A 27,658-nucleotide genomic window follows, 5' to 3' on the forward strand; every position below is an offset into this window, starting at 1 on the left:
TATTGAACTCCTCCTCAGCTGAAGTCACATTTTGGTGAGCATTTACATGGATCACAAATATCTTCGCGTTCTTTGCCTATTTGGAGAGATTTATCCACATACTTCTTCCCCAGATGTCTTTCTCACCAATTTTCCAATCCTGATCTTTCCAAGTCCCTGACCATCCAGCCAATCCATTTGATACATCCAGGTCAGTGAACAATTGTACATCTGGTCATTTCTTCTTCAAAACAAACTGCAATACTAATACTATGTGTACCGCCTGAAGCTCTGCCCACTGCAAAGATTTCCCTTCACCAGTATCTTTCAGGATTGTCCCAAAAAGGGGTTGTAATGCTGCAGCTGTCAACCTCTGGGTAGTGCCTTCATAATGTGCAGAACAGTCAGTAAAACATGTTTTCGTTTTCTCTTCTTCAGTCAGCCGATTGTCAGAAACCTTTATTGGACAAGCTAATAACTAGCAGGTGATCTTCTTGAGATGGACTGCCTCAGATTATAATGATCCGTGACAGATTTGCTTCTATAGACAAGACCCAGAAAAATCATTAGGGAAAATTCCTACTAGCAATACGCTTTTTCTGTTATTATTAAACATATACGACAATTACTAGGTATTAACTCACCCTTTTGAGCAGATCTCTGCAGACCAACAAAGATGTACTACTGCCTTGTAGGGCTGGTATATAGACAAATAGACGATTTCTTGATTCTTAATTGTGATCCTATAAGAATTTCTAAAGTTACATCAGTATTTATTTAGCTCTTTTATAGTGGGACTGCTATCAGGTCTATTCTGATAGTCAAAACTGCAATGAGAACTTTGCCAGTCTCCCAGGTGTCACCAGTTAATTGCTTCTCGATAGTAACCAGATTTTCTACTCCTCAGAGCACCTTCCAAGAGGTTGTAAAACTATTATTAACCAGAGGTCATAAAAAGGGAACTAATGATATATTCTAAGTGCTAGGACAGAAGATAAAATATTAACTGGATTTATCTATACAAAACTTTACTAATAACAGTTATGGTTTTAACTCTCTCTTTTTTTTAAAGATTCATTTATTTTATGTATGTCACTGTCTTCAGTAACCCCAGAAGAGAGCATCAGATGCCCATTATAGATGGTTGTGAGCCACTATGTGGTCACTGGAAATTGAACTCAGGACCTCTTCAAGAGTAGTCAGTACTCTTAACTGCTGAGTCATCTCTCCAGCCCAGTTTTTAGCTGTGGCAGGTGATGAATGTTTACCCAGATAATTACTCCTAATGGTGTGCATGTAAACATTCTCTGTTGTAAGCTTCTATTCAATTTGTTATTTGAATTTATGTGTAAACTTGTGATAAACTTTTTACCATGTGATCATGTATTCTGAAAGTTGCATAAGTGCTGAGGACAAAGAGCCAGACTGAGCTGAGGAGAACTCTCTAGACAGAACTGAAAATTTTTTTAAGTCAGGACACAAGAGATCTTTTTAGACAGAACTGAACTCAAGAAGAGCTCAGAAGTAAAGGCTCAGCATTGGGAGGAAAGACATTGAGAGTAAGGGCATTATTGTGACATCAGAGCAGGAAGAGAGAGCAAGATTAGAAGGAGAATGCAGACTGAAATAACTTAGAGACTATAGGTAACATGGAATACTAAGAGAGCGATGTGCAGAATGCCGGGGGGGAAAGAGGAAAAAAGAGGGAACTGTAGATAGAACAGAAGGAGCAGGCAGCCTTCTCCTTACCATGGGACAGAACAGGTCCTTTCTTAATAACAAGGCAGGCTTAATGTTATTAAAAGGAACAAAGCTTTTATTTTACAATCTTGGGTTTAGTTAATAAAAAGGTAGAAGCTTTTTCTTTCTCTATGCGATAAAGATTGGAGCTCACTTTTCATCCAGAATGAGTTAGTTCTTTCTGCACTGGTGCTTGGTCTTTTGCTCCAAATGCATTTAGCTGTATTCATAAGTATGGATGTGAGTGTGTATGTAAGTATGTAATTGTGAGAATGTATGCAAGCAGAACCCAACTGGTTTAAATGGAAATTTATATATATGCAGGCATGAATCAGTATATGAATTTATGTGTTTATGCCTATTTTGCTTACATGAAAATTTTTCCTTCTACAAGCATTACTCTCTTCTCCTGGTTCAATAGAAGTTTATTGTTCCAAACTTACCTGTGGCCTGACAAGCAAAAGGCATCTGGACAAAAGGAAAAGGGATGTAGCAATTAATCCTTTACTTAATCTCCTGCTGTTTTAGAATGAGGTGCTAGAAGCCAGAGACTGCAGTTTCTGGCCTCAGAGGAACACAGAAGGTGGGTCAGTTACAGCAGCCAGGTAACTTAGACATAAGTACATCAGCTACGGTAACATAGTAACTTAGACTTAGATTAGTGAACTTTTAATTATCATACAGCAACCCTAAATATCTCCTAAAACAAAAGTCTTTCTGTCCGCTGATACTCTTCCCCTTTTCCTGCCTCAAAGGAGAACTGACAAGAAAGGAGACCCTGCCAGACAGGGCTGCCCCCCGCACCCCGCCGGCCGCAGCCAATCATAGGGAACACCCCATAAGGCATACTAAATTGTCTCCTATGTTTTCCTGCCTCACAAATCTTAGCTGGAGGATGAGTTAGCCCACGGGGGTTGGAATTCAAGCCAGTGTTTCTAACCCTCATACAAGCTATACTCAGATTCACCCAGGATGTTACCCGGGGAGCACGACAGGAGTGGGGAATACCCTAACCCATCCGACTATTTCTTAAGGTGAGAGGGATGACTCCTTCACTCCAGAGACACTTCATTTTTTATTTGCCCCCATAGGAAAGTTAGCTGGACTCCCTGCTATGGTATACCCTCAAGGATTGGAGTAAGTCCCGTCCTAAAAAAATGAGAGACAGACCGACGGAGGCCTTGAGAAAATTAAGGTTGTCTCAACTGGTTCCTATCTGCTGTTCCTATCTCTGTTTCCCTGTCTCTCTGTCTCTGTTTCTTTTGCTTTTTTTCCACTTGAGACTTTATATAGCCCTGACTGGCCAGAAACTTGTAGACAGGGCAGGCCTCAAACTCAACAGGATTTACCCACCTCCCAATATTGGGATTAAAAGCATGCACCACAATGCCTAACTTTATATATGACTTTAAAAGGGGTCTATGCTAGTAATTCTAAAAGGCCAATAGCTAACATTTTACATCTTTATCATAATTTTTAACTCGCAATTGTGTCATTGTGGTATGAGAACTGTCTCCACTGCCTTCATTCTCCTCTCCCTCCCCCCAAGTAAAGGAAAAAAAAAAAACAACCAAACAAAATAAAAACAGGTTTTTCAAGTTTCTTATCTTGTTCTATTTAAAACTGAAAGGAGGGAGAAGAGGATTATTTTAGAACAAGTTGTTTCCTGCTTAGCCTGCTTTGAGCCTTATCCAGCTAAGGTTTGTCTTAGTGAGTCTTAGAGATGCAAAGTTGCTACTTTGTTTTTAAGAATCAAGTTTTGGGGGCTGGAGAGATGGCTCAGTGGTTTAGAGCCCTGACTGCTGCTCTTCCCAAGGTCCTGAGTTCAAATCCCAGCAACCACATGGTGGCTCACAACCATCTGTAACGAGATCCGATGCCCTCTTCTGGTGTGTCTGAAGACAGCTACAGTGTACTCATATATAATAAATAAATAAAAATTAAAAAAAAAAGAATCAAGTTTTGGGGGCTGGAGAGATGGCTCAGCGGTTAAGAGCACCCGACTGCTCTTCCAGAGGTCCTGAGTTCAATTCCCAGCAACCACATGGTAGCTCACAACCATCTGTAAAGAGATCCGATGCCCTCTTCTGGTGTATCTGAAGACAGCTACAATGTACTTATATATAATAAATGAATAAATAAATCTTAAAGAAAGAAAAAAAGAATCAAGTTTTGGGAAGTACCTGTTTTGGATGAAGAATTGTATCACGTCGGGGAGGAAACCAGCAGATCAACAGTTCAATTTAAACCCAGACAAAAGACAGATGTCATTAATTAGGACCCCAGATACCCACTAATGAAATGGTTAGTGCTGAAAGCCTTAAAGAACAGCTGTTCTCAACCTTTGGCTCATGACCCTTTTGGGGTACAACAACCGTTTCACGGGACACATACCAGATCTCCTGCATATCAGATATTTACAATTCGATTCATAAGGGCAACAAAATCACAGTGATGAGGTAGCTACAAAAATAATTGTATGTCTGGGAGTCACCACAGCATGAGGTTGCAGCACTGGGAAGGTTGAGAACCACTGGCTTAGAAGACCCGTTCTAGGGGAAGTAAGTTAGGTTATAGGATGTGTCAGATTGGACGCCAAGCTCCCACCAATGGGGTAAATCTCAGTCACCTCCGACATCAGGTTTAAAGACAGGAGTCGTCCCCACCCCACCCCACCCCCGCTCCGTGTGCTTGCTACCCTTGTTTAGGTTCTACCGAATCTTTATTAAAGAAAAAAAAAAAAAAGATTTGCCTTGCTAAGCTACTTCTGCTTCCCTTGTGTGTTCCTTTGTAGGGCACAAATGACTCATTGTTCATTTCTAACACTTCAGTTTGCGCAGGTAATGGTCAAAAACCTTTACGATCCTTTTGAGTCTAAAGTTAAAATGAAATAGGGCATTGGGTTGTTCATGGTATCAAAAGAGAAAGCTGGAGTTGGGTGTGGTGGTGCACACCTTTAATCCAAGCACTCGGGAAAGCAGAGGACCCGAGATCTCTACACATTCAAGGCCAGCATTGTCTGGTCTACATCGCGTGTTCTAGGCCGGTCAAAGCTACACAGTGACACCTGTCTTTAAAGTAGACAATAGCAACAACAAAAGGCTAGACTTCAGCAGAAACAAGGCCGCTCAAGGATCTTGTGGAAGGAAACCTTGTGGTTTCCGTTCTTTAGAACGTGTCTTTGCATGGCTTGGCTTGGCTTTCTTTCCTTCAGCCCTTTGTCACTGACTTGTTGTTCTTGTGTCAAGGTGCGCTCGCCAAGGAAGGATACTGGCCATGCACAAAAACAAAGGCAGCCGTGGCAGAACCAACACTGGGTGAAAAGAAAAGGCAACTGGAAACTCAAGAGAGAATATGCAAATGTCATAGGGAAGGGAGGGCGTGAGTTGGCTAGCTTCTTTCCCGTCCACGTGACACAAACTACGGAAGGAAAGGGGGAACCTCATCTGAAAAAACATTCTCCTTCAGAACTGGCGGTAAAACATTAGTCGTGGATGTGGGAGGGCCCCGAGAGGGCCACGCCCACCGTGGGTGGGGCCGTACCTGGGTTTAAGGGCCTGTGTTCCATAAGAAAGCAAACTGAGCAAGCCATGAGGAGCAAGCCAGTAAGCAGCGCCCCTCTATAGCCTCTGCATCAGTGCCTGTCACTAGGCTCCTGCCCTGTTTGAGTTCCTGTCCTGACTTCCTTCAATGGTGAACAGCGATGTGGAAGTATAAGCCAAATAAACCCTCTCCTCCCCAACTTGCGTTTGGTCATGGTGTTTTATCGAAGTAATAGGAACCCTAAGACAGTGGTCCTTAGTGAAACTCTGAGAAGACCTCAAACACCTCATATAACGGGCACTTAAGATAGTGCTTTGGCTGGAAAGCGCTGGGCCCTTACTGGAGCCCACAGGTAACCAAAGCAAGCTGAAAGCCTGGCACCGGTCCTTACTCTGCACCTGTCTTCTCTCCCTTGCTTCACCTGCTGCAGGGAGGTAAATCCCACAGTGTCTTTCTAGAAACTAGTGATAGCTATGACGGTTAACCCTGATTGTCAATTTGGTAGGACCTAAGTTCACTATGGAGACAAAACTCTGAGCGTGTCCATGAAATATTATCTAGATTAATAATCTAGGCTAGTTGAGGTGGGCAGGCCCATCCTAACGGTGGTGTGAATAAAACAAGATGCAGCCCCGCTCCAGCATTCATTCCTCTCCGCATCCCCCTTGCCCTTCTCTCCCTGCTTCCCGACTGTGGCTGCACTGTGTCCTGCTGCCTTCAGCTCCTGCTGCCCTGCCTTCCCCACCATGGGAAATGGTACCCTGGAGCCATCAGTTCAAACCCTTCCCTCGGTAATAATAAAATAACTAGGTATGGTGATGCGTGTCTATAATCCCAGCACTTGAGAGTCTGCAAAAAGCTCCCATGTTTCAGGCCACCTAAAAGTGGTAAGCTTCAGCACAGAAAATCCTGCCTCCGTAAGGAAGACCATGAGATTGCAATCAGAAAGCATTCCATGTCAAGAAGTACCCCTATCTGGGTTTCTCTTTTAATTACTTTTTTATGTGCATCGGTGTTTTGCCCCCACCTATGTTTGCATGAGGGTTCAGATCCCCTGGAACAGGAGTTACAGTGAGTCACCAAATGGTTGCGGGGAATTGAACCCAAGTCCTCTGGAAGAGAAGTCAGTTCTCTTAACTGCTGAGCCATCTCTCTAGCACCATAAACAACAGTTTGGAAGCGCAGTTGACACTCCCTGTCAGTCAGAGTCATAGTATCCTTCCAACATTCCCTCGGGCTCTTGCTGAAGGGCTGTGTGTGTGAGGCGTCCAGTCTGGGACCCAGGAAGTCTCAATGTAAGGCGTGGGAGAAGAGAGGCTAAGAGTCACTTTATTTTTTAATTCATACCTCATGTCACTTAAAATTGTATTGGGTTTATTTATTTTATGAGTATTTTACTTGAATGTAGATGTGTGCACCAGTGTATGCTTGTTGCCTGGGGAGAGAGCGCTGGATTCTCTGACATTGGAGCTCTGGAAGGTTTGTCACGGACCACCACGTGAGTACTAGAAACCAAGCCTGGGTCCTCTGCAAGAGCTCTTAAACACTGAGCTGTCTCTCCAGCCCCAAACCACTTTTTTTTTTTTTTTTTTTTTCGGGGCTGGGAACCGAACCCAGGGCCTTGCGCTTCCTAGGCAAGCGCTCTACCACTGAGCCAAATCCCCAACCCCCCAAACCACTTTTTACATTTTTAACTTATGTGGGATTTATCAGAAAGGCTTAGAGGCTATGGTCTGGATAGTACAACAACAGATGTATTATCTCCTGGTGGAAAGGCCGGTAGTTGGGCTGTACGAAAACTGGGCATCTTTTTTGGGGGCTGGTAGGGGCTTCAGAGACAACTTTCCTATGTGTATCCCTGAGCTTGCTCTGAAGATCAGGCTGGCCTCGTACTCAGAGATCCACCTGCCTCTGCTAGGTTAAAAGCATGGGCAACCATTACGCAGCTGGGAATGAATATTTCAGCAGTGCTAATCTGGTGCTGGAATCCTGAGGAGTTCATAGAGAGCTGATGACCTTTGATCTGTGTTGGAATCCTGAAGAAGTAGGTTCTAGTTACCAGGGAAGGACTGCCTCAGCAGCAGGGTAGAGGGGCCAGCAGTGAGAGTGAGGGCAAACGGGCAGATAGCAACATTACTTCTTTTTTTCCAAGGCTGCCATCAGAAGATGTGGTACCCTCGAGTCATGATTTGATGATGCTTTCTGCTTTGCACACACCGCTCCTGGCATCCGATCTCCAAGACGACCAGAATGGTGACAGAACATTGCTAGTTCTGTCGTTTGCCCCTGGCTCCTTCGGCAGCTGCAGAACAAAGTGACAGTTATGAGGACAAACCTTTCTAGATGCGGCTGCTTATGTCAATGAGATGAGTTCCTGGAAAAGCCTAGGAAATCACGGGTGGGGTGTGGGGAGTGTACAAACTACTTCCCCTGAACACCTACCAGAATCAGAACTGGCTCGAACTAGCTCGAACCAGACCCTGGGGTCAATCTCAAGTCCCTCCCCACATCCACCACACACACTCAAACCTTCAGACAGAAAAAAAATGACGCTGATGTTGAAGAGTCTACCAGTTTAACCCGGCTGATGGCTGGCTAGAATTTGGTGAATTGTGCAGAGTTGTAAGGCTGCCGATCCAGGGCTAAATTATCCTGGAGTAGCTTTAGTCACTTTAATAGCTATTCATTACCTATCTCCTTCCGTCTTCAGCTTCTGGGGTGCTGGCACCTCTATAACTCTTTGGGAAGTACTTTTTCAGAGAAGTATTTAATTCAGCATACAAAATCACGGGTTTCATTTTGGCATCCTCAGTGTGCGGAGTGTACTTTGCTCCTTACTTCCCCATTACTGTTTTCTACACCTAAGTCCTCATCATCATCATCTTCTTCTTCCTCCTTCCCCCTCCTCCTTCAACTCCTCTTCCTCCTTCCCCCTCCTCCTCCTCTTCCTCCTCTTCTTCTTCCTCCTCCAACTCCTCCTCCTCCTCTCTCCTCCTCCTCTTCTTCCTCCTTCAACTCCTCTTCCTCCTTCCCCCTCCTCCTTCAACTCCTCCTCCTTCCCCCCTCTTCCTCCTTCTCTTCCTCCTCCTCCTCTTCCTCCTCCCCCAAATAGTTTCCTGTCTACCCTCATATCATACACGTGTGTGCATACCTTCTAGAGACATCTAGAGTCCACCTAAGAGAATCTATGGCTATGTATCTTATAAGACTGCTTCACTTTAGTTAATGTGCTGGTCTCTAGTTCCATCTAGTTCCAAATGACATACTTTCATTACTTATAAATAAAATTTCCCTCCCCCATCTCTCTAGTATATGACAGACACGTAGTCTAATTCCATTTCTTGGCTGTTGTGAATGGCGCCACTGGAATGTGTGGGTTTCTCTGCCATACGCTAAATTAGTCCTTCAGGTGTATAGCAGCAGGATTCGGCTGGATCATAAAACAGCTCTATGTTTAGATTTTTAGGAACTACCATATTGATTTTCCTAGAGGCTACACTATATTACTAGTGTCTGTGTGCATTACCCTGGCAAACCATGCCCCCATTTGGCTAGCATCCATTACTTTGACTTTTTCTCATAGGAATGAAATAAGGCTCAAGGCAATTTTGATTTGCCCACATTCATAGCAGGCCTTGCCCAGTTAATCCTCTAGAAAAACACCTCACGGGCACACCCATTATTCTTCCATATTGATGCCCAGGAATCTAGTCAAGCTGACCCCTGGAATTAACCACTGCGTTTCGCCACAAAGATCTCGCTGTTGGGTTATCAATGGCAGCAGTGTCGAAATCTTTTTCCCCATCACAGCACACAAGATGGGTCATATTTGCACATGACAGTGACAGGTATCTCAGTACTCTTCCAGCTTTAAAGTGGACATGTGGAAAACGGTCTGTGTGTTGGCCATGGGTCATCTGAAGCGTCTGTAAAGCTGGCTCAGCAGGGAAGACCATGATGAGGGGGAATCCGGTTAAAGTCCTCGCTCTTGGGAGGTAGTTGGTTAGGTGGCAATAAAAAATAACTTTAGCTTCCCCACTTTATGCTTCATTTAGAAGAAGCCTTTGGACAGGTAACCAGGTGGATTCAGAGATGTAATGAGATCCTTAGCACGTCCCAAACTCAGGAGCTTTTAGAGGGATTAGGCCAGATCACTTAAATGGCTGAGCTAATTAATCACAATGCTGGGGAGGCAGAGACAGGTGAGTCTAATCTGAGAGAGCTTCAGGATAAGCCATGACCCCGTCTCAACAAAACTAAAAACAAAAATTACTTCTGAGCTATATACTGACATAACACCAACATCAATTATACCTTTAAGCAAGTTGGTCTGAATACTAAAAAAGGAGGGAAAACATGACAGTTCGTTTTATGAGGCCAACACAGACCAGAGAAGAGGAAAGCACAAAAGCAAACAAGTCAGTCTGATGTGGCATGAATTTATCTAAGTAGAACCCAATGCTCATTTTAAAATTGCATCTTGTCAAGTGTCTCAAGATTATAGAACAGTCCTGCTTTTAGTTTTAATTATTTTTAGTGAATATAAGCAAGTAACAAGTTTAAAACACAGGTAAAAAAATATGATGATGGCCCATCATTTTGTACAACTAATATTCCATATACCAAAAGCAACAGCAGTGAATTTAATGACAAGGAGCTAATCTAACACACACTAATAAACAGAAGGTACAAGAACTACTGCTTACAGCTCACACAGAAAGAGCTTTAATTCTCTTTATTTGCATTGATCTATTGGGAGGGGGCGTGTGCTATGACATGAGGGAAGGGCAGAGGCTAACTTTGTGGGGGTAATTATCTCCTTAAATCGTTTATGTCCTTTGGGCTGGGCTCGGGTTGTCATTGTAGTAGCAAACACCCTAACCTACTGAGTGGTGTGTGTGTCTGTGTGTGTGTGTGTGTGTGTGTGTGTGTGTGTGTGTGTGTGGGTGTGTGTGTGTGTGTGTGTGTGTGTGTGTGAGAGAGAGAGAGAGAGAGAGAGAGAGAGAGAGAGAGAGAGATTTTAGGTTTAAAATTCCTATGTGTGTGTGTGTGTGTATGTATGCTACTGGTGTTCATACAGCAGCCAAAGGAGGATGCCGAATGTCTTGCTCTATTTTTCTTGGCCTTATTCTCTTGAGACAGAGTCTCTCTATGAATCTGGTACTAGACTGTAGGCAAACAAGTACAAGCAATCCTCCTGTCTCCACTCCTCCCTCCCTCTACAGTGCTGGGGTTACAACCCTGCGTGGCTGCACCGGCTCTTTACTTGAGCGATGGGTATTTGAACTCACGGGGATGGGCTGTTGCTTCATTTCTCTCAGTCTGTACTGTGTTCGAGGCAGCTGGCACTAATCAGAAGAAACTAGTCTTCCCTCTGCTGGTATGCTCCCTAGGGCTAGCCTCAGACGTCAGATATCCCTGAGACTATCCTACTGGGTAAAGGCAGTAAAACCTACATGTAGCTCTTCAAGGGCATGTTTTTGCTACCTAGCGTGTACACTTGGAACTTCCCTCTCAGGGATCTGTTGCTGCGGTGGATATCAAGGACACAGGGACACAGGAAGAGGCTCCTGAGAGGGACTGAGGATATACTCTCTACAATGGCAGGTTGAATTTCCTGCTGTTGATAAGCTAATAGAAAAAGTTTGACTACTTCTAATATTTCTTTGTAAGAATTATGTTAGTATCTTTCTTTATGGATATACTTTCCCCCTTCTTCTAACTTCTGAGTAGTATTATTTTGATTGATTTATTTATTATATATAAGTACACTGTAGCTGTCTTCAGACACACCAGAAGAGGGCATCAGATCCCATTACAGATGGTTGTGAGCCACTATGTGGTTGCTGGGATTTGAACTCAGGACTTCAGGAGGAGCAGTTAGTGCTCTTAATCACTGAGCCATCTCTCCAGCCCAACTTCTGGGTAGTATTAATCAATGCTTGGTAGGTAGACTTACTGAGTTTGAATTATATGTATGTGAATCTTATTATTTTTCTGCATCTATTAGAATGCTTTCTGCTTTACAGTACTTATGTGGTAAATTACACAGTTAAATTGTTAAATATAAGTTTGCAGTCCCTGATATTTAGCATACAATTTGGCATGTGATTTTAGCATATAATTCACAATCTCTTAAGTGATAATGGGGTATTTGTGGGGGAGGGTGTATAAATATGAGTTCAAGGCCAAACTGGACTTCATAGTGACATTCTGATCAAAAAGGAAATAAGGAAAAAAAGGTATGAGGGGGCTACAAGGGAGGGAATGGATGAAACATGATTAGCAAAACGTTAATTACTAAATGTGCATAATTGGTACAGAGGAATGGATCGCACTGCTCTATATATGAAAAATACCTCATTTGTTTCTTGAGATCACAATCTCACTATGTAACTTTAGGGGACTGGTACCATGTGAGATCTAAAGGATTCTAGCAATAGAGACTTGGGAAAGAAGGGTACTTTCTCTAGATCCGCTGTTCTCAATCTGCTAGACTCCCATAGGAGCTGCATATCAGATATTTACAATTCTTTTTTTTTTTTTAAGATTTATTTATTTATTCCATGTGAGTACACTGCAGCTGTCCTCAGACACACCAGAAGAGGGCATCAGATCCCATTGCAGATGGTTGTGAGCCACCATGTGGTTGCTGGGATTTGAACTCAGGACCTCTGGAAGAGCAGTCAGTGCTCTTAACCTCTGAGCCACCTCTCCAGCCCCGATATTTACAATTCTTAACAGTAGCAAAATTAAATTATAGTTATGAAGCAGGAACAAAGTAACTAGCATGAGGAACTGCATTAAAGAGCTGCAGCATTAAGGTTGAGAACCAGTGCTTAGATAGTAATTAAAGATCTTTCAGAACCAAACACTCATCTCAGAATATTTGTGTTATAAAATGTATGCTTACATCCTCCTATTTACGTGTTGAAATTTTAATCCCACATCTGATCTCACCGGATAATGTTGTTAGGCAATTAGCACCTTTATTATTTTAGTGCTAAAAATAACCTTTAAGTTGCGCAAGAAGTCAGAAGATGTGTTCTTTTTAACTGAGGGTCAACCTGTCATTAAAATGACAGCAGGCACCTGGTTATCCAACTCCATAAAAAGTAAAATTGCAGTAATATGGCTACCTATCTTACTGACTTTCGTGTTTATTATTTTAGCCAGGGTCACACTTTGTAACCCTACCACCTGTTAAAAGCTGAAGCTGAACAGTAGTGGTGCATCCCCGTTTAATCCCAGCACTTGGGAGGCAGAGGCAGGAGTTCGAGTCCAGTCTGGTCTACACAGAGAAAGCCGGTCTTGAAAAACCAAAAAGAGGGGTTGGGGATTTAGCTCAGTGGTAGAGCGCTTGCCTAGCAAGCGCAAGGCCCTGGGTTTGGTCCCCAGCTCCGAGAAAAAGAAAAAAGAAGAAAAACCAAAAAGAGAGAAGGGGAAGGGGTGTTGACCTGGCCATGGAGTGCCGGGACTAAAGGCGTGGCCCAGCTGCCATGGGTTAGTTTGTTATCCCAACAGCTACACCAGAGCAATTCACTGAGAGGTCGCCCCGCTCTTTAAGCTCCGCATTGCGCTGCAACAAATCGCATAAAACTGAACAGAAAAATGACACATACTGGTTGTAGAAGATGATTGTTATTTGTAACCTGCTTCACCAAACCACTACTTAAAACACCCTGGCAACTTTCTTTCACATGAGCACATTTTTACTTTAGACCGCACCCAAACGTAATTAGCGTTGTTACAAGTAGCGGCGTAGGGAACCTTACACTCCGGAACTCTCCGCAGCTGGGCTTTCCCTGCCCGGGTCATGGGACTAGGTAAGCGGCCGTGTCTGCGGAGGAGGCTCGAAGCGGCTCACGTAGACCGGAGCGCCAGGCAGGGAAAGAAAAGGTGACTTTCCCCAGTACGCCAGCCAACCACAAAACCGCAGCCGCCTTGTTCCGCGCCAGTGGTGCTCCGCCCCCCAAAACCCGGAATTCCTCACCTCGTGTCCTCCCACCACCCAACGGCTCAGCCCCCAGGTCCGTTCTAAACCACTGCGCACGCGCTGTGAGGCACACAACGACTTGGCTCCGCCCTTTCGATATAGATAGGGATCGCCGGGCGCTCCTCGCTGTAGGGCTAGCCAATCCTTACTCCCGCCCTCGCAATCCTGCAACAGGCTCCTGATTGGTTACCTGTCCTCGAGGTCTGAGCGGAGCGTGATTGGTCAGTGGTTTCGTCCAATCGGCGGCGGGCTGTCGGATTCAAATCCAGAGCGTTGGGCCTGCGGTCGTTGGCCTCATTCGAGTCGTTGCCCCGGCCTTAGGCGGACGTGGAGCACCTTGTGCCCCGTTTCCTTGTCCCGGTTTTTCCCTTCGCACGCCGGCAGGATGGCCCACAAGCAGATCTACTACTCAGACAAGTACTTCGACGAGCACTACGAGTACCGGTGAGCAGCTCCCGCGGAGACGGGCCACGATGGGAGGGCAGACCCGCTCGCTAGTCGGGGCAGACCCGGTGGTCGGGGCTCGACATCCCTCTGAGTCCTCAGACCGTCCGGGCAGCCGCGCTTCGGGTCGGGTTGCGGGGCTCTCAGGAGCTGGGGAGTCATTAGGTGATTGGGCAGCGTCTGGGCCGAGAGTTCACGACGGCACACCGCACTGGCCGGGACTGGCCTGGAGGGGAAGTCCCCGGAAACGCACCCGGGGATTACCCCGAGTCTGCCGGATAACTGCTACAGACGCAGTAAATCGGGATGCAATAACTAAAGGGCTTCAAGATCAAATTTGGAAACTGGAGATTGCCCTGGAAAGGATTGGGGGATGAGGGAGTTACCTTACCTTCAATTGCTAGTAAATATTGGCCACGTTTGGGGCTTTTGAGGAAGTTTTGAGTTTTAAACCTTGAGATGCGCGGGAAGGTAGTGCCTTCGTTAACATAATTAGCAAATGGGATTGTGGGAAGGGAGGATTACAGTTAACTTTATTGTATCCATGCTGACTTGGGGTGTGGTTTCAAAGGCCTTTCCGCCCCTGGGTGGTTCTGGGTTGGGATTAGAGCGTTGCATTCTGGGACACGGTCTAGGAATCTAGGTGGGTAAAACCTGTTCCTCCCTTGGGCAAATAGTGACCTTGTTTTCTGTTTGCTGCCCTTTTAGGTTAGTGTCCAGCATGCTGTTTGAGGAATAAGACACTTTTTTAAGAGAGTGGATTCACCGCCCCACCCCCATTCTCAAGCCGCTAGTATAGAAGTCTTCACAGCCAGAAAACTTTCTCCAGGCTGTTTTACGATGCATTAATGCTATGAACTTGAATGTTTTTAAGTAGAAAATCTTGTGGGTTTTTTTATTTAAAAAATTTAGATATATGATCTTTACTCATAATTACAAACTTCACAATGGAAACCATGTGATAAGTTGGCATGATATTTGGTGGTTATAGTAACTCAGAGCCCAGTTTGGGAATATCCAGTAATTACCGAAAGTAAATTTCCCTTCTAAATTAGGCAAATAATTACTTGGGTGGAAATGTTTAGCATATGGGGTTATATACATTTCTTTAGGGCGTTGCCAGAGTGAGATGGTTTTTAAACTTGGGGTATATAAGTTTGCGTGTTGTGTGTGGAAGCAATTGCTGGTCTGTCCTAAGTATTCCAATATAAATTAGGAGCTAGTCTACTACCCACTGCTATATTTGTTTTTTTTTTTTTTTGTTTTTTTTTTTTTTCGGAGCTGGGGACCGAACCCACTGCTATATTTGTAATGGAATCCAGAGCTCACGAGATTTTATTTTGTAACATTAAGTGGCTTTTTTAAAGTTTGCTATTCTGCCACAGTTGCTGAAATGATGGGTGTGTCACCACACCTGCCTTGAGCTTAATTGACCAACCTTTACAAAAGATGAAGAATTAGAGAGGTACTCTTGAGAGGGACTGTGTACTGGTGATACGACACAGGTATAAGTCTAGGATGGTTTATATTGTAGACCTAAAGTGTGTTGGATAAATTTCAAAACATAGTGGTTTTTGTCAAGTGGTGGTTACTAGGAACAGTAGGATTACCCCTTCTAATATCATGGAAGTACTTTTTTTATTGGCATTTTTGAGGAGGTCTCTATAGCCCTGGGTTTTATGGAACTCCACGTTCGAAGAGATCCAGCTTTGTCTTCCTTTGTAGTCCTGGGAGGTACCTGTGTGCCATCTTGCCCAGCTTGGGAGCCTGTCTTTACAGAAATAAAATTGGGGGTTTGAGTGCTTTTATAAAGTAGTCATATATAGATAGCATTTTTTTTTATTCCAACCAAAACTTGGGTCTTGGGAATAGTGTTCTTTGTACATGATCAGTAATAGACACGTAAAATCATGAACATTATAATTGACCCCTGGTAAAGTGCAGCCTTTTACATGATTTATGTAGAAGATACTTGAGGTGCCTTGTATCTAAATGCCTTGTAGGGACAGTGCTGTTATCAGTGGAAATATAAGGTATTTTGTACAGTCTTAAAAGTTGGAAATTGATGAAGCACTGAAGGGTCTCTGAGTTCAGAGAAAATCCCAAAAATAGGTAACCCAAGGTGTCCTGAAACTTGGCAATCCTTCCTGCCTCCACTATGATCTAAAGCCGGCAACAAAGCAGTAGCAATAACAAGAACGCTGAGCAGTGTTTCAAGACTGAGTGGTGTGGGTGGGCAAGAATATTTATATAGGTGCCTAGAAATAGCGGTGCTGGGGTATATATAGTTAGTAACCTTGTGTGGTAAAGTTAATTTAAGGATTATTTGTACTCAAATAATAAGCCACGGCTTAAAATCTATGTAATGGACAGTTTGGTGCTTACAGTGGTTTCTGGGTGGCACTGTAGCAATTCCAAATATCCAAAGCTGAATTTGTATCTCCATCGTCTCACAGACTTCACCAGAAATTGGTAATTGCTAGCTTTGGAAATTTATAACCAGAAAGGGTAAGATAAGGCTGGCATTTAGAAATACTTGGTGGAGACAATGCTTTATGCAGGCAAGGTCACAAATCTGCCTATACATATATGTATGGAAATTGTGTGTTTTGGCCCTGAATCAAGGCCAGCAGTTTACTGAAGCTGTTGGTTTCAAGCGGGAGCCTACAGAACTGTCTTTCTATGGTCTGTTGGCCATTTGAGAAATTTGTAAATCTAATGGTCAATTCATTAGAAAGAAACATCTGGCTGGATGTTGTACCCAGTTGTATAATTGTAGTCCTTGGGAGCCTAAGGCAAAAAGATAGTTTGAGGGCAGCTTGCATGGCAGCATAATAGGGGTGAGGGGAGTCACAAAGAAACAGCGGAGTCACTAGTGATAGAGGTGGATAGACATGCCTGGTATTTTTAGATGCTCAATTTCTTCACAAGATCAGCAGCTAAGAACACTGACTGTTCTTCTAGAGGTCCTGAGTTCAATTCCCAGCAACCACATGGTGACTCTCAACCATCTGTAATGGGATCTGATGCCCTCTTCTGGTGTTTCTGAAGATAGCAACAGTGTACTCACATACAATAAGAGGCATCAGGTCTCATTACAGATGATTATGAGCCACCATGTGGTTGGTGGGAATTGAACTCAGGACCTCTGGAAGAGAAGTCATTGCTCTTAACAGAGCCATATCCCCAGCCCCTCATAAGTCTTAATGAGATTCCAAGGTTTCTGTATAATACTTATACAGATTAATTTAGCTTAATTGTTCATTAAATTGTTGGATCTGTTACTAAGAAGAAAGGATTAGTGTGGGTTTTCCACAGAAAAGGAAAAATTGTTCATAATGCCTTGATACTAAATACTTATAGTGCTTCCCTAAAGTTCTGGAAATGCACTAGTCACTTACTGGGAAACTAAAAGTCTGCATAAAGTTCCAAAGACATAATTTTGCTTTTAATTTTGAAGCATGAAAGAAAACTGGAATATATACAAGAACTACAGACCTAGTATTGAGTAACAGGAAATACATTAACTGTCTTACATTGGTTCCTCCCCACCCTCAGTCCCTTTTACTAAAAGTTTAGTAATCTTAGGTTGAACTGACAACTAACCCTGGGACTAGGCTCCTTACTCTTTCTATGCACCCCCTTTTAGAACTGCCTCTGCTTTGCCTTAACTCAGGCATGATCTTGCTTTGAGTATACTTCAGTGCTTAAATACTCTACCTATGTCCTGTAGACCAAGAGTTGCTTCATGACCAACAGCAACTATAGGAAAGGTTAAGATATATAATAATGTGCCCAACTTAGATTTAAGATTCTATTCCTGGAAGATTACTCAATAGCAAATACTCTGCTAGAAATTTACCCCTTCAGAATAAAATGCCTTTCATTTTTGTGCAGCTTACTATTGGCCTAATACTTATTGGCCAAAGTATAGGCTATAAGGAGTACCCAAGATTGATGCAGATATTATTGGAATCTATAGTTGCTTTAGAGAATTGAGTTTGTTGAGGACAAAACCCTATAAATTTTAAGTTATCGCAAAGGTACCTGTATAAGTGATGATGGTAGGGAAGATGGCACTAATCTTTGGCTGACTATCTTAACAGGCATGTCATGTTACCCAGAGAACTTTCTAAACAAGTACCCAAAACTCATCTGATGTCCGAAGAGGAGTGGAGGAGACTTGGTGTTCAACAGAGTCTAGGATGGGTTCATTACATGATCCATGAGCCAGGTAAGTTTTGCTATAAAGGGAAGTAATGTTTTTCTTTCTACCTGTAAAAGTGACTTTTTTATTCATCATAAAACAAGTGATTAAATCTTATACATATATAGCAATTGACTCTACCATTTTATAGTTGTAAAACAGCATTGTTAAACTGAAGCATGAATTATAACTTTCTAGGGATTATGGCACATACATTTAAGAGTTCAAAAATTGAAGAGTGGAGGAAATATAGATGGCTGGCCATCCTCTCACTGAATAAGGAAAGTATTAGGTGGACTTTGAAAGTCTTTTTTTTTTCCTTTTTTTCCTTTTTCTTTTTTTCGGAGCTGGGGACCGAACCCAGGGCCTTGCACTTGCTAGGCAAGTGCTCTACCGCTGAGCTAAAATCCCCAACCCTTTGAAAGTCTTTTTACAGTCCAGGTTTGACTGAAAACAACCCTTTCTTAGCTAACTGCAGGGATTACGGGCACACACCACCACACCTTGCTTTCTGGTGGGCTTGTTTTGTGTGCTCAGATTGAACCTTTGTGTTTGCTAGGCAACTATATAGATATAGATATAGATATAGATAACTATATATATAAATATATATGTATATAACTATATACATATACATACACATACACATACACACACACACATATATATATATAAATATATATATAATGTGTGTGGTACCAACTTTGTGGGTTTTGTTGTGAATTAGTCTGAGATCCAGTAGCTGACTTGAATTAGCTATCCTTTTTCCAAAGAGATTACTTTTCACTGGAAATGACTTTGCAAGTAGAAACTAATTTCCAAAGTAGGTCAAAGATTAAAACAGTGGAGTAATGCTATTATAAGAGTTTGTCTGCATTTAGTGTTTATATTATATTGACAGTTCATTTTAAACACTCCAAATAGTGACAGGTTGTTTTGACATGAAACTTAATAATAAATATTTCCTTTCCACAGAACCGCATATTCTTCTCTTTAGACGGCCTCTTCCAAAAGAACAACAAAAATGAAGTACAGCTGGGATCATCTAATAATCTTTTTCAAATTTAATGTATATGTGTATATAAGGTAGTATTCAGTGAATACTTGAAAAATGTACAAATCTTTCATCCATACCTGTGCATGAGCTGTATTCTTCACAGCAACAGAGCTCGGTTAAATGCAACTGCAAGTAGGGTTATTTTAAGTTGTTAAAGATAAATTTTCTTGTAGTTTTTTCTTAATATAAATGCCTGTTTTACTTTACCTGTTTTGTTAAATAAAGTTTGTATATTGCATTTATCACTGTTGTTGAAAATTAATTTGACTTGATATCTTCCATTATTTTTACCCCTGGAGAAAATAAAACATACTTGAAAAAAATGAAATATTAAGGTCCAAATGATGGGTTACTGGGAGAGGAAATCTAGAGGCAAAGTAGAGTTTACAGCTTTATTGCCAGTTTATTTCCCACATAACTTTGGATTCTTCAAGTGAACAGAAAAACCCAACTCTACTTCTTGATGGTGTCTACAAAAACTAGTGGTTTCTGTGAAAAGTATTCTAGAAGTTCAGAAGCATTGAAAAGCCACATGTATGCATCTTAATTTTGTGTGTGTACAAAGAAATTAAGTACACATTAGTGAATAGCCATGAAAAATGAGTGGCCATTAACAGGATTGTAGTTAGACATTAGCAGGAGTGATTTCTCCGTAAACCCTATTGAGCCACAGCCTTCCGTGTGTGGGATACACTAAATCTATAGGGCATAACTAAAGAACTGGCACTGCCTGAGTGTCTTGCTTGAAATAAGGGGCTAGTGTTCAATTACAAACCTACAGTGACTCAAAGGCGTGTTTGCAAATGCCCCACGTTGCAGGCGACTTTTCTGTCCTTAGATATGTCTCCAAAGTTCTGGATTCTTAGTTTCTTTCTGGAATTGTGTTTTGCGGGCGCTTCCTGTTCTCCATACTCTAGCATAAGTCTCATAACTAAACACATTCGACAACTCATGGTTTCTCATTCACCTGATATGACATACTACCTTCCACACTGCCAGATGTTCCTGGAAGCTCGCCACTGACTAGGTCTGCAGGCCCCATTCTACCTAGAAGTCTCCCTCTCCTCATAGCATCAGGGAGCCTACCTTAGGGCGCTCAGAGAGCCTGGCCACTCCTAGTGTCACATCACGAGGCTCGGCCCACGTAAGCAGAGCTTAGCCGCACCCTTACCGGCTTGCCAGAAGCCACCTGCAAAAGCTGTAGTTGTACCAGACTATCACGTGCGGCCCCGTAGGCCTGCAACGCCGAGCACTTCCGGCAGAGCCCTCCGTCGCCTTTCGGTGACGTACGTCCTGGCGCCGCCGCGCAGGAAGGCGGAAACGCCGAGTCGTTGGTTAGGCGCGCCGCAGGTTTTACGGCGCGGGCTCTTCCGTGGCCGCCATGGCGTCGGAGCGGCCGCGGGAGCCCGAAGGCGAGGTAAGGGGCGGGCTGCGGGTCTAGGCACACGCGCGGGACCTCCAGGCCTGAGGTTCGGGGGTGGGGCGGCTTGACCCTCCCACGGTTCGGCCAGCGAAGTGATGCCACAGAGGCCACCTACCGCCTCCGGCTCCTCAGACCCGCTTCCGCGCCTTGCGTGACCACTAGATGGCGCGCCGGCCGTCACAGAAATCAACTTTAAATTGGCCAAACACGGTGATAAAGTTGTCAGAAAAAAACATACTCCGTATTGCAATACAAACCTTTATTTTGAGTTCCAAGACACCATGGCTGTGCGGTGAATTTTCTCACAAAGATTCTGTGTGGCTTACTAAGTACAATATTTGGTGCTTCTTGTTGAGCAAGTAGCTGTAAATGTCAGCAATGTGGTTTAGACAACATCTTTGAGCATTCTCTGGGTATATTTTGGTTATAATAGGTTCTTAATTATCTCATCTATAAAGATGAGAGAGGTAAAAACTGTCTCCCAAGTTTAAATCCTCAGAAACATTCCGAGCTGTGGTTGTTACATAACAAGATTGGATTTTCCTTAGACTTTAATTCATTATCCTTTTTCACTTGTAAGGTTCAGGAACCTCTTTTTTTTCTCTCCTAATAATAAAAAAGCATCAGGGAGATATTGTTGCCGAACAAATTTTGTCTTTGTACTTTTTAAATCAGCATCAGGCCTATTAGAATGGAGCACCTTTCTTTTGGGTTTGGTTTGTCTGCATTTGTTTGTCTGAATCTCAAGAGTGATAAAGCCCACCCCCACCCTTTCTTCCTCAGGATAGCATCAAGTTGTCAGCTGATGTCAAACCATTTGTCCCTAAGTTTGCTGGGCTCAATGTGGCGTGGTCAGAGTCCTCAGAAGCTTGTGTCTTCCCAGGCTGTGCAGCCACTTACTATCCATTCGTACAGGAATCACCAGCGGCTGAGTATGTATTTTCTAAATGCCTTGCCTCATGTAAAGGGTTTATTTCCTGGAGATTGTGGTAATTAGACCCTCACATACCCTGAAACATATATGACATCTTGCAGAACGTCTTCCAGGTGAGGAAAGGAGGCTCTTCAGCCAGCAAAGATCTGGGCCTGTAGCCTAACTGTATTCTGTGCTAGGAATTCATCCAAGAAAGGGCAGAGGCTACAGTACTTAGTACAGTTGCAGGGTTCATTTGTTTACTTGATACCGTGTCACACATGTAAGGACTGAGGATACCCCTGAGCAGCGGAGTGCTTCTTTGTCACTTGTCAGGCCCTGGGCTTGATCTCCAGAGCCACCAAAGCAAAACTGAACCAAACAAACTCATATTTGTATTGGAAAAAGCAATGACAAGAAGGAAGGATAAAGGGGCAGGGAACAGAGGAAGGTCAGATAGGTAATATGCCAGGCTGGACAGCTGAGCAAGACCCCATTTCAATCGAGCTTACAGAGCTCGATGGTAAAGCTATTTCTGTCATACACAAAGCCTCAGGGTCAATCCCTAGCCTACTGAGTAATTTATTAAAGTGCCCATCTTTTATGGCTCCCGACCTCTGCAGTGTGCAGTATCCTCTTTGTACTTTCCAGCACACTGCGGGATATGGTGGAGGGTGGGACCCTGAGGTCCTGAAGGAAGGCGGTGCGTGCAGGCTGTAGTGCAGTTCCCTAGCCTTGCAGAACGGCCTTTCGGCTACTGTGTGTGAGTTGCTGAGACACTGTCAGGTAGACCAGTGGTGCAAACTGCTGGGGTGTGCGCTTGCTGTGCTGCCACTGCATATGAGCTTAATTTTTATGGGTACACTGTCCCTGTCTTCAGACACACCAGAAGAGGGCATCAGATCCCATTACAGATGGTTGTGAGCCACCATGTGGTTGCTGGGAATTAAACTCAGGACCTCTGGAAGAGCGGTCAGTGCTCTTAACCCCTGAGTCATCTCGCCAGTCCCTGGCCTTGTGCATTTTATAGAAGCTGTCTACCAACGAGCTCTGTTATCCAGCCCTAGTTCATTAGTTTTAAGCAAAAGGTCGGCAGCATTCTTTGCAGGGAGAGGAGGAGGTTCTATTTGGCCGTATGTATGTATGTATGTATGTATGTGTGTGCGTGTGTGCATGCATGCACATGTGTGTGGTTCGTGTGGTAAATGCACACATGCACATGATGAATGTGCACATATATGTACTTGCGTGCAGACGCCTGAGGCTGATATCAAGCCGTTCCTCTATTCTCGTTTATTCTTTGGGTCTCACTGCACCTCAGGTTCCTCAGTCAGCTAGAATGGAGGCCTGTGAGCTTCAAGGGCCTGCACTCCCCCTCTCAGGGCTGGCGTCCCAGGAGCACACTGCCATGCACTGCTTTTCACAGGCTTTGGAGCCCAAACTCAGCCTTGTGCTTGTGGGGCAGACACTACTAACTGAGCTAGCTCTCCATCCCTCATTTCATTGTCGATAGGAGAGTTCCCAATGTGAAGTAAATGACCCTTTAAACAACACTAAAAAGTTTAAATTAGCATCATAAAAATAATCAATGTCCTTGATTTGTGTTATGAAATCTGCAACTGAAATTTATGCTTTTTAGACAAAAAATGTATCCTGAAGACATGGCTTTTGGAGCCCCTGCCTTTCCAGCACAGTACGTGTCTTCTGAGATAGCACTGCATCCTTTTGCCTATCCCACTTACGCCCTCGAGTCCACACAGAGTGTTTGCTCAGTGCCAACCCTGCAGTACGATTACAGCCAAGCACAGTGTCACCCAGGCTTTCGGACAGCAAAGCCCCGAAATGAGCACGCGTGCCCTCCTCCTCAGGAAGCAAAGTGTGTATTTAAGGTGAGGAAATGCTGTGGGTTTGTGGGTCCTCATGTTACTCATGTGACTGTTCACAGTGTCAGAAGTTAGTGTGTTCTGTGATATCTGAGTATTGCTTACCTTTTTGTGAGAGCCCTTTTACAAATGGTTTGCTCTATTCTTAAATGTTTGAGTTTGGAATACTTATTGGTTTGCTGTGTTAAAGTTTCATTATCCGTGTGGTAGTAGTTTTCTTATTTCATAGTTGGTTTTTTTTTTTTTTTTTTTTTTTTTTTTAAATTTTTCCTGCAGAAAAAATCCTCTGATGAGAGAAGAGCATGGGAAGAGCAAAAGTCAAGCAACAGAAGGGCTGACGGGGCAGTGCCCTGTGAGGCGAGACCAGCCAGAGGGCCATGCCACCTGAAATCTGGTAAAGCCGACAGACTCTGGTATAATGCCGTTCTATCCCACTCTCCCCAAACACTAACATTCCTGTGGGCTCGCTCCTCATGACTGCTCCTAGAAGTGTAGCGGGAGCCTGGCCTAGCTGAGGCCATCAGACTTGCTGTGCTTTCCACACACTGTATTGTTTCTCTCAGGCAATAGTGGGGGTGGGGATGGGTTGTTAGAGTGTGGTGTGTGTTGCCTTGTATATGCAGAGGCTCCTTAGCCTGTTAGGACCTCAAGCTTTAACCACAGTCTTTATACTGCGTGTGTCCATGCTCATTCCTGAACTTGCTTCTCTTCGTTCTGAGGGGACACTTTAAGTAGCAGAAAGATTTAAGTAAAATTAAAATCTCATGCTAAATGGCACCAGACCTGGGCACTCTGGTTACTGGAAACTACACATACCATCTCCCAGCTTAAAAGTTTCTGTTCCCACTTGGCTGAAAGTCAGGGACTATCTGGTTGGTACCTATGTTGGTTTTAGTTTCGAGGCCAGGTCTTACTATAAAGACCAGACTGGCCTTGAATTTTCAGGCCTCCTCCCTCAGCCTCCTATGTTCTAGGATCATTGATGTGTGTAGCGCTATGCTTAGGAAAAGGTATTTCTAAGATCTCTTATGCCCTGGAGTCTTTACACAGTGTTTGCTGAGCTGTGTTCCCAGTGGAATCTGTTGTTCTGTAAATTATTTACTAATACTGTTTGATCTCAGATACAACTATTTCTTTCCTTTTGGAATGATTTGTTTTTATTTTATGTGCGCTGATATTTTTCCTGATTGCATATCTGGGTGAAGGTGTCAGATATCCTGGAGTTAGAGGCAGCGATGAGCTTCCATGTGGGTGCTGGGAATTGAGCCGTGTCCTCTGTAAGAGCAGCCAGGCCAGCTCCCATCTCTCCAGCCCCACGGCTATGTCTTTAATGATCTACAGCTTTTGCTCTGTTTTGTTGTTGCTCTTGTTAGTTTTGTTTTGAGAAAGGTTCTTACTGTGTTGCTCTTGTTGTCCTGGAACTTACTTTGTAGACCCGGTCAGCCTTGAACTCACAGATATTTTTTGCTCCCGACTCCTAAATGGACAAAAGGTGTGCGCTAGAACACCCAGGTTACAGCGTTGTGTGTGTGTTTAACTGGGGCTATGGACTCACATGTGTAACTCTGTCATACGGTTTGAGAAATTTTTCTATTCTCATGCACTCTACTCGTGCCCCCCCCCCCCGGCACATGAAAGTGGAGATTTTAGTGATAGACGTACTAACTTTGGCCTTAGAATATATGAGGCTCCATGGAACTGCAGTCACTTCACTGCCATGGCCTAAAGATTGGGAAAGACTGAAAGCTTCGTACAGCAGCCTCCATCCACTCTGCTCTTATAGATGGAAAGGGGAAGTTGATTACTCAAAGGAAATCTGTGAGGCTCCCCTGAAGTTTGCCCAGCTGAGATGTGTGTGATTAAGATGGCCAGCTTTGCATTCAGGCTTGGCTATTTTCACCAGCTTCAGGGTTATTCCAGAAATGTCCGTTCTGGTGGCTGCCTGTCATCATCTGTGTCTAGTGCTGCTATAAACACAGTGAGCAGTGGGAGCGAGCTGTCAAGAGCAGCCGGCTGCAGCACTCGTTTCTCTCAGTTCACGTTTGAGTGCTAATGAGCAAAGCACATCCTGACTTCTGCCCCACCTTTGATTCTCTAATTACAGATGGTTATCACAAGCGGCCTGATCGGAAGTCCAGGATCCTTACAAAAAGTGCATCTACCTCTAAACCTGAATTTGAATTTAGCAGGTTGGACTTTCCTGAACTGCAGAGTCCAAAGCACAGTAATCTGCCAGAGACACAGAAGCAGCCCAGGTGGGGGCCTCTTGGCCCTGCTGCCAGTAACATGTCTCTCCTGGGAGAAGCGGGCAAACCAGTTGCAGATATGGTAGAGGTGAGTAGAAGGGTTCATCTGTGTTTTCGCTGTCTGCACATGCTTTTGTGTTGTATCACTTTAAACCTGTTAAAACCTACCGTGAACTATGAAGACCAACTACACTGCTAGGGAAAAGGTCCTGGGCAGAGGCCTTGGCTTTGCACCTAGCCAGCCTGATGATAAGACAGTGGTACCACCCAGTGCTGCTGTCTTCAAGAAAACCGTCTGATGTGCTTCTTAAACCTAGCAGCTCAACGGGAAGGCAAGTGAGTGCTCAGAAGGAAGAGGTTCTGGTAGTGTCCACTTAAAGCACCCTTTCTAGCACTGCAGTCTCACAGCATTTAAAGAGATAGTGACCTTTTGTTGTCCACTGACCTCCAGACAAGCACTTGCAAAGGTGGCCCTTGCATACCACCTCCCTCCCTCACAAATAAGTAAATATTTAAAAACCAAAATAGTAATATTTAAAACTTACCTGATAGAGCTTCTGAAATGTCTAGGCTTTTTACTTCCATCGCTGTCTAACCTCACCATCAACAGTGGTTACTGCAGCAGTCTCTGTCCACCAAGTCAAACCTTTGTTTTTCCCCAAGACTGACTCATAATTCTAGGGGATGAAAAGTGTTGGATTATTTTGTTAATTACTCGGCTGTGACCAAGATACGCAGCAGAGACAGGGAGGAGAGACTTGTTTGTCTTGAGGTTTTGGAGGGTACAGGACATCATAATGGGAAGGAAGGTATAGTAAGATACAAGGTGGTGGCTTGTTGACATTGTATGGACAGAAAACTAACTGCACATCTTAACCGGAAGCAAGTGTAACCTTCAGAAAAGGTGACCTACTTTCAACGTTTAGTCTCCATGTCCTAAAAGCTTCACGGTCTTCTAAAGCAATCCCACCAGCTCAGGGAATGTGTTCAGAGACATGTACCTCTGGATGACATTTCAGATCCCAACCATAAGCTCCATCCCTAAAATGGCAGATTCCTCCCCCAGGGAGGGAGAAGGGTACCAGACAGTATGGAAGCAGAGAAAAAGGAAAGTTAAAGCCACGCACCCATTCCCTCTCCCCTTCATCAGGGAGGGATTTCCCCTTCCTGTTTTCGGCATTCTTTTGGGCACCTTTTGCAAACGTCTGAAGGCTCTCCGCTGACTGGTACATGAGAAAATAGGCCATTCTGGCATTCCCTATGTATTCTCACAGTGTTCTGTCAGGTGTGCACAGTAAGGAAGATCACTGGCTGTGTTAAGTCATAGTTCACCTAGTAGATGTGTGTCTGCCTCCAGGGCTTCTACTGAATTCCGAAGTGGCTGTTCCATGCTTCTGTAAGCACCCCAGAGTAGTGCGGGGTCCTATGCCAGCTGGAACAGAGTAATGGGAAGGGACTGACCTCTATGTCAAGATGGCCTGTACATAGAGTGTTACATATCTTAAGCATGTAATGAAGTTCTTCTCTTAATGAAAGAAGATTTACACAGATTGCTCTACTATCTTGAGTTAAAGTGAGGGCCTTTTAATCTTCAAAATCCTCTTATTTTTTTTATATCATTAATATTTGTAAATGTCAGGAAAAACTTTTTTTAAAATAATTGTCTGAAATACCATGAAGCACTGTGCTGGCACTTATGTTTTTAAGGATTTATTTCAAATTGTGTATATGTGTTTGTGTGTATGCATGTGGATAAACAGAACGGTGCATACATGAGTGCAGATGCATCAGATCCCCAGGAGTTGGAGTTACGTGTAGTTGTAAGTTGCTTGTGTGGGTGCTGGGAACCAAACTCAGGATTTCTGATTTATGCTATACATAATTTAACTGCTGAGCCATCTCCTCAGCTGTGCACTTAGTTGGTTTTAAAATAGACTGCACAGTGTGGGAGCTGTGGAGCTGGCTCAGTGGGCAAAGGCTTACCGTGCCAGAGTGAGGACCTTAGCATGAATGCCCAGATCAGTGAACAGGCCAGACACAGCCCATGTCTACAACCCTAGGGCTCTCGTTGGGAGATGGGGTGCAGAGACAGTCACCTAAAGCTTGGGCCAGCCAGCCGGGGGCAGGTTCCCAATGATGAGCGAGCAAGAAACCCTATCTCAAAGCCTGAGGTTGTCCTCTGACCTCCACACATGCACAATGCCGTAGCCTCACCGACACACTAACA

The 27,658-nt window shown here is 43.9% G+C and overlaps 2 protein-coding genes, 1 long non-coding RNA gene and 1 other non-coding gene across 7 annotated transcripts in view; 3 read left to right on the forward strand and 1 right to left on the reverse strand.

The window, feature by feature from the left end:
• Positions 1-251: 251 nt before the first annotated feature.
• On the reverse strand, positions 252-13,519 carry LOC116883633. Its single transcript, XR_004385775.1, has 4 exons — positions 13,449-13,519; positions 7,322-7,564; positions 624-722; positions 252-520 (listed from the first exon to the last, which is right to left on the reverse strand). It is a non-coding gene; the product is annotated as an uncharacterized LOC116883633 (long non-coding RNA).
• Positions 13,520-13,540: 21 nt separating this feature from the next.
• Cks2 (CDC28 protein kinase regulatory subunit 2) lies at positions 13,541-19,208 on the forward strand. The gene is made up of 3 exons (XM_032884822.1): positions 13,541-13,702; positions 17,809-17,936; positions 18,885-19,208. The coding sequence occupies exons 1-3, from the start codon at positions 13,644-13,646 to the stop codon at positions 18,935-18,937; spliced, it is 240 nt and encodes a 79-aa protein (XP_032740713.1). The 5' UTR covers positions 13,541-13,643; the 3' UTR covers positions 18,938-19,208.
• LOC116884147 lies at positions 16,312-16,448 on the forward strand. Its single transcript, XR_004385863.1, has one exon. It is a non-coding gene; the product is annotated as a small nucleolar RNA SNORA2/SNORA34 family (small nucleolar RNA).
• Positions 19,209-20,276: 1,068 nt separating the features above from the next.
• Secisbp2 (SECIS binding protein 2) overlaps positions 20,277-27,658 on the forward strand; it is a 31,124-nt gene continuing 23,742 nt past the window's right edge. Inside the window, exons 1-5 of one of the 4 annotated variants that reach the window (XM_032884497.1) lie at positions 20,277-20,383; positions 21,173-21,321; positions 22,942-23,191; positions 23,462-23,579; positions 25,290-25,519. In XM_032884497.1, the coding sequence (XP_032740388.1) occupies positions 20,348-20,383; positions 21,173-21,321; positions 22,942-23,191; positions 23,462-23,579; positions 25,290-25,519 (783 nt within the window). In that variant the 5' untranslated portion in view covers positions 20,277-20,347. Of the gene's footprint in view, positions 20,384-21,172; positions 21,322-22,941; positions 23,192-23,461; positions 23,599-25,289; positions 25,520-27,658 lie in introns of those variants that run through there. The other 3 variants (XM_032884498.1, XM_032884496.1, XM_032884499.1) reach the window with 3 other exon arrangements.

This window comes from Rattus rattus, chromosome 14 (genome assembly GCF_011064425.1).
Source record: "Rattus rattus isolate New Zealand chromosome 14, Rrattus_CSIRO_v1, whole genome shotgun sequence".
NCBI lineage: Eukaryota > Metazoa > Chordata > Mammalia > Rodentia > Muridae > Rattus > Rattus rattus.